The sequence below is a fragment of the Plectropomus leopardus genome, chromosome 24 (genome assembly GCF_026936395.1).
Source record: "Plectropomus leopardus strain MGB_pleo_1.0 chromosome 24, ASM2693639v1, whole genome shotgun sequence".
Classification (NCBI taxonomy): domain Eukaryota; kingdom Metazoa; phylum Chordata; class Actinopteri; order Perciformes; family Serranidae; genus Plectropomus; species Plectropomus leopardus.
Genome location: NC_142199.1, coordinates 10,577,314 through 10,598,571, shown reverse-complemented (window position 1 = coordinate 10,598,571; position 21,258 = coordinate 10,577,314). Strand labels below are relative to the sequence as shown.

The following is a 21,258-nucleotide window of genomic DNA, read 5'->3' as shown; positions in this document are numbered from 1 at the left end:
CCACTTTCACACACACATTCACACACTGGTGGCCAAGGCTACTGTGCAAGATGCCACCTGCTACTCAGTAACCATACATGCGCTCTCACACTCCAATGGCACAAATTTGGGAGCAATCGGGGTTCAGTATCTTGCCCAAGGATACTTTGACATGTTAACTGGAGGAGCCACTGACCTTCCGACTGGAGGACGACCCGCTCTACCTCTGAGCCAGCAAGATTATGAGACATATATTTCTGTCTTTTGTCTCCTTCATACACAGGCTCCTCATCCAACATACTAATGCTAAAGACTATCTAATATACATTAAAAGCAAAACAGGGAACGGACAATGGACAAGTGACACACCGAGAGAGAGAGAGGGAGACAGCGACAGAGTGGAAGTGAAGGAGAAAGAGAGAAAACAGGCTGCTAATGAAGTACCCACCACTAGTGGATGAGAGCTAAAGTGGTCTAACAGATCTGTCAGGCTGCTAGACTGTGGCTAATTATCCCTCCTCCTCTTTTGTCTGCATCCTCTCCTCTGTCACTCCTTCCCTCTCGAATTTACTCTGCCTATCTAACGTTGTGTTTTCTCTCTCTCCATTTTGGCTCTGTCTTTCTTCCCTCTTTTCTCTTTCCTCTTTTCACTCTTTCCCCGGCTTTCTCTTCTCTCTCTCCGTCCCTCCCGTCTGTCACTTCTTTCCATTCCCATCTGTCTCCTTTCCATGTCCAACGTCTCTCTCTCTCTCTCTGTATCCTCTCTTTCTGGATGAGATTGGGTGTCTAGGGCTTAGTTTTTGATTTGCAAGTCAATAGTAATTTCTGTCAGAGAGTTTAAGTTGAGGGAAGTTTTAATGTGGCCTGTATTATTTCATACGGGAAATGATACATTTGCATTATAATCCTCTCTAGATTTTCTCCTTTTTTCTCTCCCGCGTACAAAACTGGCTGCAAGTTAAACTCGGAGGTTTCAAAAACTTCAGCAGTAATAATACAAATTATGGGCGGAATGACAACACTGTAAAGCAGTGTCTTCCTGCGAGAATTAACCCTTTTCTTACACTGAAAACTGTCTATCAATCTAGCCTTCTCACATTTATTACATAAACTTAAATTACCTGTAAAATACTTGGACATCCATGACTTACATGAATTTCTATGACTGTCAGACAAATTTTACAAACCATGCATTCTCTGAAATGACCATCGATCATCTTTATAGGTTCTTTATCATTGCTATATAATCGCTTTAATATTATTTTTTAAAAACTGATAAATTCAGAACAGGGTTAGAACTGAATTTGAACTATTTGTTATTTATAAGAGAGGAGAGTTGTACAAAAAGAGGAAGCCATGTCAAATAATTTTTTAGGTACTAAGGTGGGACCTTATGTTTTTGATATTTAAAAGGAAAAGTTGATTTTTAGGGGGGACATTTGAGGGCTTTTTCTCTTTTTTGTGATAATCACAGAAGGCATATTTTCTCTAAAAATCACCAAAAAATGTCCACCATTTATCAAAGCCAGAAACTGTAAAAACAAAAATTATTGTTGGATTCTCCAATTTCTGGTGGTCCTTTAACACATTATGTCTTATTGTACAGGTTTGAGAGACAAAATTCCATAATTTTTCCAAAAAGTCAGGGTTTATTTAGTTTTCCAAACCATTTCCAGGCCTGGAAATTACTATTTGCAAATTACTTCCTAAATCATCAGTGCAGGATTATGCAGCAGGACAATGATGTCATACATACAGACTCGGCAACCAAGGAGGTTTTCACGGCCAAACATAATGTTCTTGACTGGCCAAAGCAGTCACCTGACCTCTGTCCAACTGAGCATGTGTGGCAGAACAGGGCCTGGCAGCGCACCAGCAGTGAAGACACGTCTGCCGTCTGTCTGTTGGAGACTTCAGATGTTACTGACAACGAAGGATTTGCACTAAATATTACAGATGATGGAGTTTTGTCTCCTAAAATTAATGTTTGCACAGTAGTGCAATTCCTTCACTGTTAATCTGATGTAAATCCTTTAAATTAAAGCTAAGAGTTTGCACTTCTTGCCCTCAGTATTTTCTTTTTAAAACCGATGTGAGAGAGAGAGCCGACACTTCAAAAATATGCCACTGTCGGGGGTGTCATTTATCGGGGGACACAGGGGACATGTGCCTGAACTTCTTCAGAAGACAGCATCACTTTTTACAGTCTGAAAGTCTGAAAGTGAATGGAGACATAGGAACCCCCCCAAAAAAAAGAGTGTAAATGATGTCTTCAGACACAATATATATTAAGTTAGCTGACATAACATGACAAATTTTCAGAGTGAGACTGGATTATTGATATCACTTTGTAAATGCCATCAAGTTAGTTAGCCATAGAAAATGGCATTATTGAATTGCTGTTAGTTTTTACAGGTTATTTCAAATAAGCACAGTCAGTCCACCACTGAGCTTCATCACTCAAGACATTCATAAACATGTTTTTATATTGTGGACATGATTTCTTGTTGGTGATTTAGCAGAGGCAGTTGCCCCAACATGTGACAGACAGGGAGCAGGGACTGTGTGTACATAGTGGAGAATAAATCACTGCATGTACCAAAAAAAAAAAAAAAACATCTCCAGAAGTGATTTTACTCTGAATTTTTTTGCCTATGGGGTGATCAGTTCCATCACTTTTTGCTGTATTTTGCCATATAAAATATTTTTGTTAAGACCATCCATTTAATGAAGGGACCATAAATTGAATTAAAATTATGTAAAAAGATCTTTGTTTTTTGGTCTACCTCGCATAAGGGTATTTCAAAAAGTAAAAGCCCATCGAGGAAATTCAAACTGGTCAGTGTCCGACACCTCCGTCACTTCACACCTCATGCATTCATATATAATTCATCACACAGCATCCATGAACACCTGGGATCGTCAAGTAATTCCAGTCATATTCATTCTGCTTTTATATCTGTATCATGAGCAGGGCACTAGTGATTGCATCTGCCTAGAGAAACATTACAGTGCTGAGTGCTGGTGACCTGAGAGGAGCAGCAGCTAAAAAAATTCACAACGACAACCTTGTGCTTTCAGGGATGTGTTCGGCTGCACCTGGACCCTGCATATTTGTGTGTGTGCACATCAGTACGGGTGTGGGTAAGTGAATGAGACACGAGGAGAGAGGATATATAGTTGCTCTCAAAAGAAAGGAAAAAACATGCAAAATACTAATATTTCACAATATACAACAAGTAGTTCCGACCAAGCAATCTGACTGGTCAACAAGACATTTAGAGCGTGCTAAAATCAGCATGACAGCATGACATCCTCATCACTAATAATATTACTCTGCCATTTCTTAACCTCTGCAGAAACTCTACAACCCTGGCAAAGTTTATCAGGCGGAGGACAAGGAGCGTTTCGAAGCAATACCAATATATCTAAATTATACAGTGTTCAAGAAGAGAGAACTGGCATTAAGAAAATACAGCTGATATCATGAAAAGTAACAGCCAACTCACTATTAGTGTGAACTATAAACTGACACAAAGTCGACAATAACCAGCAAAAACTACCATGTTCTGAACAGACATGTTACAACACGGACAAAAAGTAACACTTGTGGAACATAAAAACTACTCAGTCCATATTTAGGCAGGACGGGAAGTAAAGGGTGTTATAGAGCTGATATAGGCTAAGTGATTGTGACTGCAGTTATTTTTGAAAGGCTAAACCCCATCAATTATGGATTGAAGCAGAAAATTTTGTAAGATAACAACATGATGTGAATTTTGAAATGATATTTTTTCATTAATTTTGACTTTTGGGCTTAACAGTGCTCTTGAATTATTGGAAATGTTTGGCATCCTGCATTAGCTGTGCCAGTGAGACAGCGGCTACTAGCTTAAAACTACAGGTAAATTTTGCAGATAAATTAACTGAATCTGCACATGTTAATAATAATAATATTTGTTTCTGCAGATATCTTAGTCATAACAAGACTAAAATAGCTAAACATGTCTGTGTCTATATCTGGTGTATCTATTTAGTTTGCGACACCCCAGAACCTTTAAAAGTATAAGCACAAGTTGGCTAGCGGACTCAACAGGGACTAGAAAATGTGTCTGCAAGTCGTCACTAAGTTTTGACCTACATGCTGGAGTAATAGTAGTAGTAGCAGGTTTCATTTCTTTAGGATTTGACTGACGTGACTGATTGTTTTTCCAGTTATTAGTCAGACTTCATGTATTTCCATGGAAACTGGAGACAGCAGTTGCAAAAAGCTTTTGATTTTGAGAGCAAAACCCCCTCAACATGAATATGTTTTGATTATATATTTTGTTTTGTTGGTAATAGTTGTATAATTGCAATATTACACCTGAGGGTGTCCTTTAACGCCATTTGTGGTACGACAGTGATGCGGTCAGGACTGCAGCGCTTGTGCATTACTGTTGTGCCACATACGATGTAAAAGCACACTGTCATGTGTAATATTTCTTTATTACTTGATGCTTGGCAGTAAACCTGACCCCAAACAAACCTGTTCCACATACCACCATGTTTACAGGAGATTCATATTACGGAAAAATGTAATCATCAAGTAGAAATCATGTTTTTAGAGATTTTAAAGATTAACAGAGGTCAAAATGATCGCAAACACAACAAAAGAGTTACATAAATCATGCATGGCATTGTTGTGAAAGTGTCTGTGTGTGTGTGTGTGTGTGTGTGTGTGTGTGTGTGTATGTGTGTTTGTGCGCGTGCGTGCGTGCATATATGAGGGTGTTACTGCAGTGTAAGCATGCATTCATGTTTTATGCATTTTCCAGCTTGGCAGCGTATGAATGTAGATATGTGCAAATACTCCCTCAGTCATGCCGGTCAAGCCACAGTCCGTGACCTTGTGTGTACAAACACCTACCCACACAACCCAGAATGCAAAGCGACATACACATTCAAAATAAAATGTATTACAATACTTGTGAGGTGAAGTTGAGAGTGCACACGCAGAATTTGGCTAACCGTAAGTCTAGAAAAATGATCAAGCCCCTCCCTTCGCTCTCTTACCTTTCTGCCTGTGTCTGATGCTGGCTCTGCAGAGCTGGCGGGGGTCTGGACTTGTTGACCTTGGCGTAGAGCCCATCCAGCTCCTCAGAGGAGGCCAGAAGCGGGTTAGGCCCACCTGTCAGTGCTGCCGGAGAGGGCGTGCGGCTGATAAACGGCTGGGGTGAGGGTGGCTGGCGGAAGTTGTTGATGCGGGCGTAGTTGGGGTCGCTGTCGTCGTCTTCCACATCGGGGAAGGAACCTGGTTCGGGGGTGAAGTGGCTGGACTGGATCTCGGCGTAGCGTGGATAGTAGCTGTCAGACAGGAGGGGAGGAGGCAGTTACACATGAGGACTAAAGAAAGAGAAGCATTATACACTCTTTGAATGACTCTCGGATGCTGCACGTTACACTGAGCTGTTGTTTTTTAGAGTAGGTGGGTGCATGTTGCTGCATCGGGATGATTCACAACTTGCACGGTACCGTGTCAGTCACAACACTATAGTACTACTGAACTCCCTGACTCTTTCCTGCAGTGCCACACAGAGCACATTTGGCATCCTAGGCAAGCCCCTTTCCTGCCCAAAAATTAAATAAATACAAAAAATGACAAATGAACACAAACAAACAACACAGCCATTACAATAAATAACATTAAAAGAATACGGTACATGCAAATTTGTAAATTTCATCTTCTCTTTTTTTTCTTTTTCTTTTATCTTTCGAGACAAAACCTTTTTTTTGACTCTTCAATTAGGCTGGTAAAACATGCTGTTAAAATATCAAGGTCTTACCTATAAAACCCTGTAATGGGCCAAACTCCCAGGGATTTACTTTAAATTTAAAGCAATCACAGTGAGTAGCCATTTTTTGGTTCATAGCTGCGCGAAGATACTCATTTTTAAACCATAATTCTTATTCAGTTTTAATTTTGACTCCTAAACTAAAAGGACAAATTTTAATTTCATTTTTTAACTATGTTTAAGAAATCTAGCTTGTCCCTCGTACTTAGAGGGGCTACAGAGTTGACTTGTTCTGGCTGAGACATTCCTGACTGCAGTATTATTTACTGAATTTATCAAAAAGTAGAAAGACGACCACTACTTGAGCAGCATTACCACCTTTTTAAAAACCAATTAAATTATGTTTTTGTAGAAACCTGACAGAGCTGACAAAAGTCTGAGACACAACTTTAAACAGCGAACATCCTCATAAAAAATGTATTTGAAAACAAAGATGATTTTTACACTCATGTTATCAGTTGTCTCGGGGTGTTTTCTGGCACTGGGCAAGTAAAATAAATAAATAAATAAATAAAATTATCATATAAATCATATTTAGAAATCTTTTAAATGTAATGTTTCAATGTGGCAATGTAGACAGCGGCTGCTTTCACCTACAGGAAGATCTGCCACTGCTTTGTTATGTTGTAATGACGTAATGTAAGTGTTGACATCCAAAACTGTTAAAAACCAGCACAGAGAAGTACTCCACCCATGAGGGACTCGTACCTGTCCCTTTGGTCAGGAATCCTCTCCAGCTCCTCTTCACTCAGGGCGTCCAGTTTGCCTCTGGAAGCTTTGGCAGCATCTTTGCTCTTGTCGTCTTTCTTCTTTCCAAACCTGGACAACACAGAGAGAAACACAGATGCAACACAGGGAGTTATGGACAACATAATTTATTCTGTGATACGGGAATTGATTGTATATTGAGACTGAATTACCACAGGCTGCCAAATGTGCTTTTACTTTGAAGGTTTACGCCCATTAATGGAATATTTCTAGCGACTTTTTACGATGAAACAAAAAAACTCCACTCGCAGGCAACAGAGCTCACACGAGCTGATGAAAGAGGCTCTTCAATAACTCGCACAACGTGCAAACACCGCATACACCACCTCGCATCACATTTCCAAATGTTGACACATACACATGCACGCTGCTAGGCAAACTCACTCCTGTGCGTTCATTAGTGGCTTTGCCTGGAAAAAGACTGCTTAATGATAGATATGGTTATAACGTCACAGCAGGCATGACATCCACACTGAGTATATCTGTGTGTGTGGGTACATGAAAAAGGGGTATAGTTGTCACGCAGCATATGGAGCATGAATATTTTAACATTTTGCCCAATAAAATCGCTGTTACACCACAGTGTGCTCTGTTTTTCTTATCAACTTTGCCATAATGACCATCATCATCATCATCATTATCATTGTGGAGCTCTTATTCTCTCATTTCACAGGCAAAATATACTTGTCACCTCTGTTCCGAGTTATAATGAAGCTCCACTTCACACTTTCAAGAAATTAAGCGAGCCTTCTCCTCTAAATATTTCATATTCTATCTCTCTTCCACATCGTCTTTCTCACCCTCTCTCGCCTCCTCCGTCTCACACACCAACCTACTTCTTCTTCGCCCCCCTCCTTTCCTCCGAGCTCCTGCTGAGCCAATCTAATGTCTGTGTTTATCTCATTAACAGCGAGGCACTTCTCATCACTGCTACAGGCAGATACGTGGCCTGAATGGTAACCTGCTGGCCAGGCCGAAAGCGGCGCGCAGCGTCAGAGCCGGCATGAAAACCCAGGCAGGGATGCCAGGTTGGCCTGCCACCATCCTGCAAACCAATTAGTGTTGTTTTCAGCTAATCTGCTCACCTCACTTACACCTGTGTGTTTTAACATTGCCAACAGCAAGGTGGATATTCACATTGCTCACGCGAAGGAGGCACAGAGAGGTGAAAAATCAATTTATCTTTTTACACAGTCACTTAATGTTTGTATGACCTGTGTTTAGGAGTCTCTGTGGTCTGATGTAAGTATACTACACACTCCAGCATTCACTTAAAGCTCGAACCATTAATAGTCAACAGACAGATGCTTCTTTATCTGACAGTAGATCTCTTCGCGTGTAAATATTGTGCTTTATTGACATCTCAGTTTTGTCGCACCTTTTAGGGTGACCCTACTTCCCCATGCCACTGTCTTATTTTGCTTCTCTCCAGAAAATCAGATCACATTCACACCCCTAAAAAAAACTATTACAATACCATGAATAAAGAGCTTTGTCACATTGTGTAACAACAATCACCTGCAAGCTCATTAACAGCAACACCAACAACACAAAGAACACAAAGTTGTAGCCATGAAAGTAGACACTGCTTCAGAAATGGATGTAGCTGCAAAGAAGCAACAAATTCTAAAACGTGGATATTCCACACACATCTTCAACCCAGCAGCACAGACGATCAGCACAGTTTCAAGATTAGTGTCACCAATTCAGCATCTGATCAAATGTGACTCCCTCTATTCCTGAGACATGAATTGATTAATGACCAGAAAAGATTATGATGTCACAGTTAAGTTGACCTTTTTAGATAGAAAATGTCATTATTTTCTCCTATTGGACAATTGTGTGAATTTTTGTCATAATTAGCAAAAGAAGTCGAGTTAAGACTAAAAACATGTTCTGTTAGGTCACAGTGGCCTTTGACCTGCAAAATCTAATCAGTTTATCATCAAGTCCAAGTTAACTATGCCCCAAATTTGAAGAAAACGCCTGTGCCTAATCTGAAAGAACGTCCTACAGACGTTCCTAATAAATTATGTTCCAAGATGGGACAAAAAAAAAACCAAAAACCCACACATAATGCCTTTGGCTACAGCTGTATCAGGCGTGGAGGCATAAAAAAGAGCCCAAGATTTTTAGCTGCAAGTATGGGTCTAGCTCCAAAAACACTGGATCCTACACTTCTGAAAATAAAACTCAACAGTGTATATCAAATAGACTCCAATGCCTAGTAAATTCCCACATTTTTAGGACTCAACCTCCTGAGTTTGTAACACTGGTTTTCTGTTAAAAGACATTCTCACCCAGAATAAACCTGCACCCATTTTAATAGTTTCAGCTGACTGGATTTCTTCCATGACTGTAATGGTGTATACAGACTGTTTGGGCAAATCACTCTTTTATTTGTATTTGTTCAAGGAGTCAGGTGACTAAATGAGATTCAGTGCACCCTTTTCCCGAAGACCAAATAAAGATGACCTAGATGACATCATCAGGGTTATTTTTCAGACTTGACATAGCTCCTCTACACCACAGAGGACATTATACAAGTCAGAAATCCCAGGCTGAGAGGTACGAGCCATTAACATTCAACTGATCTTCAAGTGTAAAATCAGTGGAGCGCCCCTTTGAGCAAAACCAGCACCTATTACAGATTCCTGATCTCTGGCTCTTTTAGTAAGTTTACATTCCTCACCTGCAACATCATTGTTTTATTTTCATTTTGTCTTCAGCTGACTGCTACTTAGCCCTTGTTGCTGTAATGTCTTTTGCTTCCTAGAGATCACTGCCACAGACACAGTGTGGGTGCTGCCGCAGCCTCTTTTCTCTACACGTTCTTTTTTTCCCCCTTGGAACTATTTGGATTTTCGAAGCACTCCCACATTATGCCGCAGCCAAAAGCAGACTACCAATTACCTCACTGATAAGCATATAGAATCCAACATTGTATAAAAGAAATATATCAGCACTATTCAACCTTGTGTGCATCGACAGAAATATAATTATATTACACATAAATATATAATTATCCAAAAATCCCAGGTTCATGTGGCTGAGCTGCCTGATTCACCCCTCCCACACACACACAAACACACACACACAGCACCTTAATCAACATTCAAAGGGGGCAGAGGTCCACAGTTGGACCCATCATTATATCTGCATTAATTAGGAAAGCCTCTTTTTCTCACTGCATTGTCTGGGAAGAAGATGGAAGGAAAAGGAAGGGGGGGATGCAGAATGGGTGCGGGACTCCCAATTAGAGACATGTACCTGCCATGAGGGAGGTGTTTATACCCCGCTCTCCCATTATCTTATCCCTTTTTCATCGCCAAAACTCCCATCTTTTCCCACTGCGGAGAGCCAACTGTTTGTTAACGATGTCTCATTGCTTGCCTTCTCTCTATATTTTTTTTTTCCATCACTTGCCTTCTGCTACTTGTTTCGTTTATTAATTCTGTCTCTTCTTAGGACACTTTCTGCTCCGTCACTCTTTCAGAAATCTGACAGTTAATTTCCTGTTGACTGCTGCCGGGTAAAAACTAAATGACAGAACTATACTGTAAGTACAAGCAGCAGCGAGAAAACACACATCTACAAAAACAGCTTTATATACTGACTCAGACACACAGAGCAATCTAGAAACCAATATATTGCTTTCAAACGCAGGTAAGCAGCCACACACACTCAGGCAGACAGCTATATACATCAAGACGCGCGACACACACTCTGTAGGGAACTGCAAACAGTCTCATGCAATAGGACATCTCATTAACTTAGCATTATCTCGCTACACAACCACTCCATCAAACTCTCATTAGGGGGAGATGGGGGGTCCGGGTGAGTCAGTCTGCTCTGGTGTCCCATTTAATACACTCCCCCACTGTCACAGGAGCTACTGGGAACCATTATTAGTGTGTCGCTGTCATCATTAGCCCGCCGACTCCCGGCGTCACCCCGGCGTCACCTCTGTGAGCACGGCTTCCTGAGAGGAGACGGCGATGGACTGTTCGGTTGGCGTTGACGTCTGAGAATGAGACTTTCTGCCACTGCTTTAACTGTTTACAATTATTTTTATGAATTTATTTACCTAAAGAATCCAGCAAGCCATTTTATATATAAAAGTGGTTACAGTTACTGAGACTGTGATGAATATGAATACAAACTTTTTTTATGCATATTTGCGTTTGTTCTTTGTACTATGACAGTTTTCCTAAAATTTGATTTAACCCATTGAGAATTCTTATATTTTTCAAGCACAAGAAAATATATTGTATTGGTGGACTCCTCCTCTAAATGCACTCATAAATCATAAGCAAAAATTTGTTTCATTAAAATACTAATCTGCAATGGATGAAAAATCTGAATGCATGTAACCACCTAATAGTGAGAATTTCAATAAATAGTCTTAACAGTTCAGCATTGTATTGTATACTCAAAATAACCTCAAATTCTCAAGTATCTCCAGAAAACGGTGTGTCCTGAGATTAATATTACGAGTAAATAATCAATACGATGCATTATAAGTCAAATCAATAAATCTTTTACATGTTTTTAACATGTTTCAAGAAATAACATCTCATGTTTACTTTAGATACAGTTTAAACCCAAATTTTGAACTTTAACAATACGATCAATAGATTTGCACGTCCTCCTTTTCTCGCGATTGCCCATGCTTGTTGAAAAAGGGGGTGTGTCTCTACTGCAGTCCACTTTAGATGTTGTAAAACCCTGTGATTGTCTTACAGACATCCAGTCAAACAAGTTATTGTATTTTTAAGGAGTCAGATAACAGTAATCATAGATCTAGTCATCCTAGTGAAGTTACTGCAATTCAAACTGTTGATGTATCTGAATGGGCTTTAGAAATTGCACTATATCTCAATATGATGAGTCATCATCTCTGAATCGTGAAACATACTGTACTGCCAGATTCTTGCCAATGCACAGCCCTACTGATGATTTAGCATTTGTAGCTCCCTTTTTAAGAATAATTAAAATTCACAAGAACAAACTAAAAACAGATGATTCCTATATTAATTTTCGAAAAAGTTGTTTTAAAACTAGCTTCTCATCTACTTCTTGAAAAGCCAGTGGCCTTTACTCTTCTTCCTCTTCTTCCTCATTCCATTTGTCTGAATGAATCCAAAAACCAGAGTCCGCCATCATAGCTGATGACTACTGCACTTTAAAAAATCAAAACCCTGATTTGGACAGCTAGCCAGTCGCACAGCAAACTCGCTGCAAAGCCAGCGGCTGCTAAGAAACTGGACTGACTGTAATTACTACAGCTACTGTCATTCTCATTACTGTAGGAGAGTAAGGGGGGGGGGGTGCATGCGCTCAGTTAGCCGTGCTCTAATGAGGCTCTATATGTAACATGGAGATCACAGCTAGCCAGTGTGCTGATGTCACCAACCTGACCTGCGCAATTAGCCCTCCAGAGAGGGCGGGAGTGCACACTCAATCAGACAAAATTAACTATTCTACACAATTCTCTTAACAAACTGCATTTTATTCCCACGGCCACAAACTAAACTTTTCATCTCCGCAGACTTAACAGCGTGACGGTGGCCTTTTCTCCACAACTCTTGCAAGAAATCATCTCTTCACTTCCACTACCGGCATTAGCAGTGCTTTGTTTCCTGCAATTGTGACAACAACTCCAACGGTGTGCAGCGTGAGTTGAATGTGCGTTGTCTTAATAAGCTTTCCTATCTGCTGCAGCAGGGAATCAGTGGGTGGTTATCACCAGGCGTGAGGAGGGACGTGAGAAAGCTGTTTGGCACTGTGGATATGCGTGTGTGTATGTGTGTGTGGGAAGGAAGTCACGTTTTCAGGACAGGGACTTAATTGACGTGTGTGTACGTGCATTATGTGTGTGAGCTAACACGCTCGCAGACTTGATGAAACTCGTGAACACCTTGCCATACAGTGTCTGAGGTGAGGCACACACAAACACACATACAAACTACAGCTCTGCACAAACTGAAACACACAATGACACTGCAGAGCACTAACAGCTTGCTGCACAGAAGCTGGTTGAACAGAGAAGAGAGGAGAGGTGGCGGTAAACAACTTTCCAAAAACAAGGTTACAAAGGGCTGAGAAAATAGATAGTGACAAAGTTGGTAAAGTATTGATATCGTATTGGAAAAAAGGACATAAGAAGTGAGAACTTAAAGAGAGAGTTCATCCTCAAATCAAAAATTCATCATTCAAAATCATATTTTTCCTCTTACGTAAAGTGCTGTTTATCAGTCTAGATCGTTTTGGTTTAGGTTACAGAGTGATGGAGATGTTGGTCCAGCCCCCCTGGGCTTGTAGTGCTCAAAGCGCTAAAAAAATACATCTGAAAAACTCAACAGCAATGTCTCTTTGCAAAAAATCATGACCTGATGACTCAGGATAATCCACAGACCTTGTTGTGAGCAGTTTCATGTAGGAACTATTTTCTCTCTACCAAACTACACCCACCAACCGAATCACCGTGCAGAAGGAAGTGTGCTGTAGGTGCACGCTTACTTCTGCAAGGTGAAAGTTGGCAGATGTAGTCCAGTAGAAAGAAAACAGTTCCTAAGTGCTCACAACGAGTTCTGTGGATTATTTTGAGTAACCGGGTCATGAAACATTGCTGCTGACTTTTTTAAATGTATTTTTTTTACAGGCACATCTTGCTTCCATCCAGGCCTGTTGCCCACAATCTCAATAAGTCCCCAGTATGGGTATGGCTCCAAAAATACTGGATTCTATAATTCTGCTGATACCCACCTGCGTGGTAAAGACTCACAACTTTGGGACTCAACTCGAGTCATGGCGATTTATTGACATAATTGCCGTCATTGACTACAGAAATACTTTGATTTGCAAAATGAGCGCTGGTGCATCGCAATATAGTGGTCACACCACAGGCATACACGGACCATGACCCCATGGCAAACAGGTTGCCACACACGACACCCCTCAGTTTAGGCTCCCCCCGCTCAAAGCACGGCTTCCACTGTAGAGCGTGCTGCAGCAATGGGCTAAGGCTAAATAGGTTTATCCAAGGAGTGTGCTGGCTATGCACGGACACAAAGCTGTCCGAGATGCTTTTGCTTCAAGACGGCACCATCCTGTTTACTTTTTGTCCCCACCTAAGAATAAAGTCGAATGTGTTTCTGTACATTTTTTGGCGCTTTGAGCACCAGAAGCTGAGTGGCATCTAGTTCCATTACAATGGAGAGAAGGCAGACATCTCTACAGCTGATATCTCCAACAATCTGCAACTCAGACTAAAACTATTTAAAACTGATACCAGCACAAGAGGGAAGAGGGAACACGTGTACTTATGATTTTGGGATGAACTGTCCCTTTAAAAGCGATTCTTAATTATTCATGAAGCTGGTGTGAAGAGGCAAAAACAGGTGTGTTATGCCTCTTACTGTAGCTCTGATAAAGTTCGAGTATACTTGCTCCTAAGTACGCATTCATGGGTGCATCATGGCGACCCAATATGTCCTGCTTTTCTGTAAAAGTGTGAATTTTTCTTCCATGATCTTCACATTAACTCTGCAGTGACCCAGAGAAAAAACATGCAAGTTAGTCTTGGTGTCTAAATTTTGGCATTTGAAAGCATTTGAATATGATGCTCGAAATTTAAATCGATGATGAACAGAACACTGTGAGTTCTTGCAGCAGGCTCAATGTGTTCTGGGGAATAAGAGGGCAGAAAATAGTTCAGACCAAGTGAGAAAACTGGCCAAACATCCTATTTGTCTTGGAGAATGAATACGAGCTAGATACAGACTGAAAAAGAAAAGCAGAGCGAAAATAAAAAAAAAAACAAAAGAAAAGCCCAAAAGAATGAGTAAGTAAGAAAAAAGAAATTAAATGAGCGAGCCAGAAAAAGTGAGAGCTTGCTAAATAGCCTATCTGCCTTGGAGAATAAACGAGAAACACTAAGAATAAGAAGAAAGAGAGGAGGAAAAAAGAAGTAAGAGAAAAGGGGAGAGACGGATGGGTGAGCCAAAGCTCCCGTGAAAGTGCAGCTCGGCTGGGGAGGAATAAGGAGCTTAGGAATATATAGAAGCAATGCAGCTGTGTTCAGAGGCACAGGGAGAACAGTTAATCAGCCAAGCAGAAATGTTATCGCAGTAATTAGATTGCTCTGTATGTATTTGGAGAGGGGCGCGCACATCTCAGCGGAGTCTGCAGTAAAGGGAAAAAGAGGGATAGAGGGAGGGTGAGAAAGAAACAAACCAGAGGGAGAGAGAGAAACGGGAGACACAGAGAGAGATTAACACTATAGAGAGTGGTGATGTAACACGGAGCCTCCTTCTCCTGTTCTGGCGACGCGGCGCTGCTTCGCGGTGAGACTAGTCGGAAAATATTCCCGGCTTGAAATAGACAGGATGACACTGGCAGCAAAAAATAGACAACAAGCGCTCTTTAAAATTGGTGTGGTTTCCTGGTGGAACTGGGGATCAGGCTACAAGTCGACTGTCACCCAACAACAAGGTCAAGCCAGGTCACTGAAAAACCTCCTCCTGTGATCGACAGTACCGTCAGCCAATCCTCGCAGAGAGCCCCGTCTCTGTTCGATAATGAAAACAGCCAGCAGGTCCCGAGTTTTCCCCACTGGGCATAATTAAATCTTTTTATCTGACTTCCTCTCCATATGCCCCTGCGCCGCATACCAGCAATTTGGCCCAAATCAGCTTCCATTAATGGCTGATATTAGCAGCCACAGGACTAAAAAAAAGAGTGTGAGAGATAAAACTGCAGCTGAAGAAGATCCACCCGATGCTAATCGCAGTTAAAACAGCCTCACTTAGAATGCATTAATAATGTAGGGAGGAAGATGGGAATGGAGGATTCTTCCGTTAGTTCTTATTTTGATATCTAAACCTATGAAACCTGAGCAAATTGGTGCGCTTTCTTTCACTAACATGCTGCTTAGATGCTGTTTGCTGTTGCTGTGTCATTTTTTTGATGTTCTGCTGTTTTTTGTTGCTTTGACTTGGTGGTGTTCTGTCTTAAAATTTCTGTTTGCTGCTGCTGTCTTTATGGTGTCCTGCTGTCATTGTTATGTGAGTTTTATCATTTTAAAAGTTTCAAAACATCTTGCCAAAGGACAACAGTTGAAAATGATCCAAATGGCTAAGGCTGGCATATTTACAAAAATGTTGATAAATGTGTATTTCCCTTTTGAATAAAATAAGTGAAATGAAAGGAAAATAAAATGACAAAAGGCAATGATCAACATGGTAAGAAATGTTCAACAAATTGCAAGAAATTAACACATTTAGAGTTATTATTAAAAAATGTCTAGGGAAAAAAAGAAAATCAGGGGAAATATAATAACAACAACATATTTAAAATTGCATTCTTATACTTTATGAAGTTTTTGAAAGAAATCAAGCCAATTTACTATGGTTTTAAAGGGTTAATTTCCTTTTAAAAATTTAACACATGGAGGAGCGAGGGGGAGGCTGGGAGACAGGCAGGTATGAATAGAGAGCAGGTCGTTCTCACGGGAACACAAAGCAGATACGGAAAGCTTCTCTTAATCAACGCCTGGACAGTCCCCAGAGTACTGATCCTTCAGTCAGACAAAAGACAGAGTGATGAGGGAAAAGAGGAGAAGGGAGGAGGTGCCAGGAGAAGGAATAGAGGACCAACGTGTCCTCATCCAAAATCGCCACAAAACGTTGCCAAAACTGACACCCGGATATCAACTGAAGCGCATAGTTAGGATACGAAGGCACGGCTGGTTAAGTTTAGGAAAAACCATCATGGTTTTAGCTCTACAATCATGCAGGAAGTGAACACCTGCCTTCCAGGTGAAAGTGGGGTTTGTTGGACCCAGACGCCGCCCCTCGGGCTCCTGATACTACGTCTTTACCGGCGATGTTTAAACTTGATGCCTTCCAGCAGCGTAGCATATAGCAACAACAGGTTCTGTCCAGCCACGTTAACAACTGATGCCATCGATGTGAAAGTCACACTGCCATGCCCGGTGCAATCGGTCCAAACAGTGGCATCTCATAACACCGCGAAAGGTCCTGCCCAGCCGCATCACAAAAGGACGCTGTCCTGTGGCTTTTGGCGTCTGTATCTTACACTGAAATCAGTGACAAAGCAGCAAAATTTGGCTTCGTCTGAATAAGAGCAGAATAGGAAGGACCGAGAGAAAGGAAGCAAGAAAGAAGAAGAGAAGAAGGACAGAAAAAGGACATTATGAGAGAGAGGAGAGCCGAAGAGAAGGGAAGAAGGCAATAAAGGAGGAAGGAGAAAGAGAATAAAGAGAATGTGGGGCTGCATGATAGACAACAGGAGATGTAAGGGAGGAAAGGGAAGAAGGGAATGAAGATTGAGATCAAGAAAAGAAGGTGGTACAGAGACAGAGAAGAAACTGCCATGAAAAGAGAGAGACAGAGAAGGGAAAAAAAGAAACTGTAAGAAAAATGAGATGAGAAGTAAGGAAAACAGAGCGTGGGAGAGAGAGATGATAGTGTGGAGGGAGAGTGTGAGTTGCAGGAGCGCTGCGCCGTCCAGGAGCTGCCTGGTGAAATATGGGCTTCCCTTTAATTGTTTGCACTCTGATTTGTGTCATATTTTAACAATTCCACACACAAAAAAAATCCGTCGCCACTGGCAATTTGTCTTGTCTTCCCTCTTCCCTTCCCCACTTCTGTCAGGGAAGTCATTAATATTTAACGAGACCGCTGGGCTACACACTTCAGTCTCACACCCTGCCACTGTGGAGGGTGGTTGGTATGTTGTCTCTGATTGTGTTTGTGTTCATAGATAGTAGAAAAAAACATAACTGCATGGTAACTACAGTGACTCCTGTACCTACCAGGTCCTATAGATTACAGGAGTAGTTCAGATTTTTTGAAGTGGGGTTGAATGCGGTGTTTATCCATCGTCTGTGTGTTACAAACAATAGATGTCAGTCAGCACACCCCCAGTTTGGAGAAACAGGCAGCAATACCAAGGAAATTAAGGACTTTACTGCCAAGGATGGGTAACATATTTTAGCCACCTAAAAATATCAATATCAGCCTAAGTGGATGCTACTTTGAGAATATTTTTACCTTGCCTTTAGAGAGCCCTTTTCTATGGCACTAGATTTTCTCAACCGTAGAATTTCCGCATTCCTAAGCACAAGTGCAATGTTTCCACAAACTGTAATGCTGGACATCAGCTGTTTGGGTCAGCAGTTATTGGAAGCAACAACAAATAAAGAAAATTTTAAAGTAAGTCACTTTGGCAGGTAGTGGTAGTGTCAGACGAGCTGACAAGCTAAAAACTAGATCTTAAAGACAAATACTATGAAGAAATCTATGTTTTATTTTCACTGACGACACAAGATGAAAAAAGAAAAGTCTAAATGTATTCAATAAAACCTGTCATCTTGATTCTAAATTTCTTGATCTGTTTTAACCCTAAAGTAAATAGTTTAAATGGAAAAACACATCTCCACTGAAATAATGACTAAAAATTGACTAAAATGTCATGAAACATTTCATGCATTTTAATGCATGTGGAAAGTTTAGGATCCAGCAAGTTTGGAGGTTTTTAATTTGAGTGGAAACTTATTTTGATACCATAAATTGCACAATGTTGGTATATTTACTGCTGAAAAATCTGTGAAGTCGGTGATGCTTTTTCAAAGTTCTTCACATTTTCCCAGCTGGAAGCTGGAGAAAAGGCTAGGTCACCAGATGAGAGCCATTGGCAGACTGGGAAAGGTTAGACTCTTGGCTCCTCCGGCCCTGTGCACATCCTCAGACAAGAAACACTTAACCTTCTCCGTCTGGAAAGCAGAGGTCACGCTCTGTGTGTGTTTTAGTGGGAGACAAGGAGGCAGGGAGAGGCACAAGTGTGTGTGTTCTTGCATGTGTGTGTCATTATACATTAAATGGCAGAGGAAGTCCATCCATCACTCATGGCATGAAGATGACTGAATGGGACATAACTGCCATTGGAGGTGTAATCGCTTCCTGGCGCCCTCATGCTTTGAGAGTACGTGTGTGTGCGCGAGTACGTAAGATCAAATGCTAATTGGTCATGACTGTTTCCTGTGGCCACATGAATACCTTTAATTGGCCGGTGAGTGATGGGCAGTCGGCTGCCGAAATGCCGCTGAGCTGTCTGGCCGATACGGATGTGTCTGCACTTCAAAGCGTCCCTCCCTCAGGGTCAATTCAAATGTCATAACTCGATAGGAATTGATGGATCATGAAACTGATCAACACAAATGGAAGTCTCGGCTCACTGTCTCATTTGATAATTACCTTACGGGCAATAATTCACTGTACAAATGTGCGTATCATGTTCCTCAGTAGGATGAGTCACAGACGTTACCGGTAGAAATAAAAATTTTCTAAATGAGATCTGTGCCGTTTGAAAAATGTGACAGCTACTGGCAAAACTCAAGAGGACATTACCAAATGATTAGCTTTCTGAAGATTGCTCCCTACATAACAGAGGATGGAAATCAGAATTGAACGTTAATATCTAGAATTAATTCCACATGGTCATATGTCTCCACGAACCAGTCAAGCTGCACATTAAGTTTACATCCACGTCTGCGAAAACATGGATGCCTCACACACGTCTTCCCCACGGCAGCACAGAAAATTAATACAGTCAGAAAAGTGTCATTCGGTATCTGACCAAATATCGTCCTCTGCTCCCAAGTCATGGCGTTGCAACACAAAAAACACACAAAAAACTTTTTTTGCAGAATATTTTGATGTCTAAGTAAAGTTGACACATGACCTTTTGGATATATCATCACCTCATCATTTTATCCTGTTATATTTTTTGTGATATTCTGACATAATTAGTGCTTGAACTCCTGAGTTTCGGCCAAAGACATGTTTTGTGAGGTCACAGAGACTTCTGACCTTCAACCACCAAAATCTAATCAGTTCAATCAGAGTCCAAGTGGACGTTTGTTTGAAAGATTGTTTTAAGAGAAATTCCTAACTGGGTTCTTGAAATATTGCGTGACCCTGTCCATCACAAGAATGTGATGGACAGGGTCAGAGTTAACTTTAAAAAACAAACTCTAATCAGTTCATTGTCTAGTCCAAGTGGACGTTCGTGCCAAATTTGAAGTTCCTCCAAAGTCCCTAAAAGTGTTCTTGGGATATTGCGTTCACAAGAATGGGGTGACAGATAAACAACACAAAAACATAATGCCTCTGACCACGACTCTCGCCGGTGCAGAAGCATATTAACCTGATATAAAATGAATAATGTGGCGGCCTAAAGAAGTTAGACAACAGAGTGTGTAATTAAACAGTATAGAACTTCAAAACTTTCTGGGAAACTCCGGAAAAAGGAGGTAAACATGTTGTTTGAAGCCTATGAATAAAGTAATTAAATCTTCAACTGCTCCGGTGGAGCCACGTCACGGTCAAACTGCAGAGGAGTGAGTCGGCATCCCCGCCTCCCCCGTCCCCTCCCTGCTGAACACCGAAGCTGTAAATAAGAAAGAGCAAAATGGTGTGGCTGAAGAAGAGGCAGGTGTAGCTGGGGCATGAAAGACAAGGAACATAAAAGCCTTCGTGTGAGAAGAGAAGGGAGGAGATTTCAAGGGGAAGGCATGAGTGATGGAGAGAGATGGAGAGAGAGAGAGGGAGGGGCGGGAAGGCCTGTTGTGACGGCCCCTTTATCAGCTGATATATATGCATGAGGATTTCCTCATCATCTCCACCGTCAATTCCCCATCCCTCTGATATTTGACTGACAGCTCACATCAACGCCAATAAACCCACACATCATTTCAGGAAAAGCTGCCCATCGCGCTGGATGGAGGGGAGAAACGGAGGGAAAAAAGTTAATTTGTTTTCCGGCGGCTGCCAACGGTGATAGCGCCCGTGTCTGTTTGCCTCCATGGCAAAGTTGTAAATTAGAATTATGCCTCAATAGAGGGTACAGGAGGCTGCTTCTGCTATGCGAAAGCTCATTTTCAACGACTGGAAAAATACTTGGCAGCTTTTTATATTTAGGGCGGCGGGAGACTTGCAGGGAGCAAATTGGGCACAAATCTGAATTATGAAAAGGAAAAAAGAAATGGCTGTCATTTTAAGACTACCTTTTCTCTATGAAGGGTTATTCGCAGCTCGCTGTTAACAGTATTTCAATGTTACGGCACATTTCGGGGGTTGAGAGATTTGGTGCAAAAACTGCATTAGGAATTGTGATGGCGGAGGAGAGCCATAATGGCTGAAAAAAGGACTAATACAATTTGAGAAAATGTACAAAGAACATTTGATTTCTGCTGTGTATTGAATGTATATCTTCACACACATGTGCAACACTCTGGGTTCCTCTAATTGCAGGTTAAAGCCAACAGCAGATAAGAGGGGCAACATTAACCCTCAGCAGGATTTGCATGATTGCTGTCTCTGTTTCAATCACTCAAACCTCTGGCCAACATATACAGCTTTTACATGCACAAATGCGTAAATATGGTCTGCACGGCTTCACATATCTCTGGGAACATGTTTTTAAGGCAGCCCTGATTAGTAAGCCATGGCCGTGTGTCAAGTGTTGCAAAGAAAGTGATTTGTGGTTTGGCATATATTATTTATGGGAAGATAAAGAGATGAATAGAGATGAAGTGAGAGCGAGCGATAACCACAGGAGATGGGTTTGTCCTGTGTGCAAAATGTATGGC

The 21,258-nt window shown here is 41.3% G+C and overlaps 1 protein-coding gene across 3 annotated transcripts in view; it reads right to left on the bottom strand.

The window, feature by feature from the left end:
• The window catches only part of pard3ba (par-3 family cell polarity regulator beta a), a 200,630-nt gene that overhangs the window by 49,796 nt on the left and 129,576 nt on the right, over nt 1-21,258 (bottom strand). For all 3 annotated transcript variants that reach the window (XM_088074335.1, XM_042513093.2, XM_088074336.1), the window contains 2 exons: nt 6,522-6,632; nt 5,035-5,325 (listed from right to left, as the gene is read on the bottom strand). In XM_088074335.1, the coding sequence (XP_087930461.1) occupies nt 5,035-5,325; nt 6,522-6,632 (402 nt within the window). The remainder of the gene's footprint in view (nt 1-5,034; nt 5,326-6,521; nt 6,633-21,258) is intronic.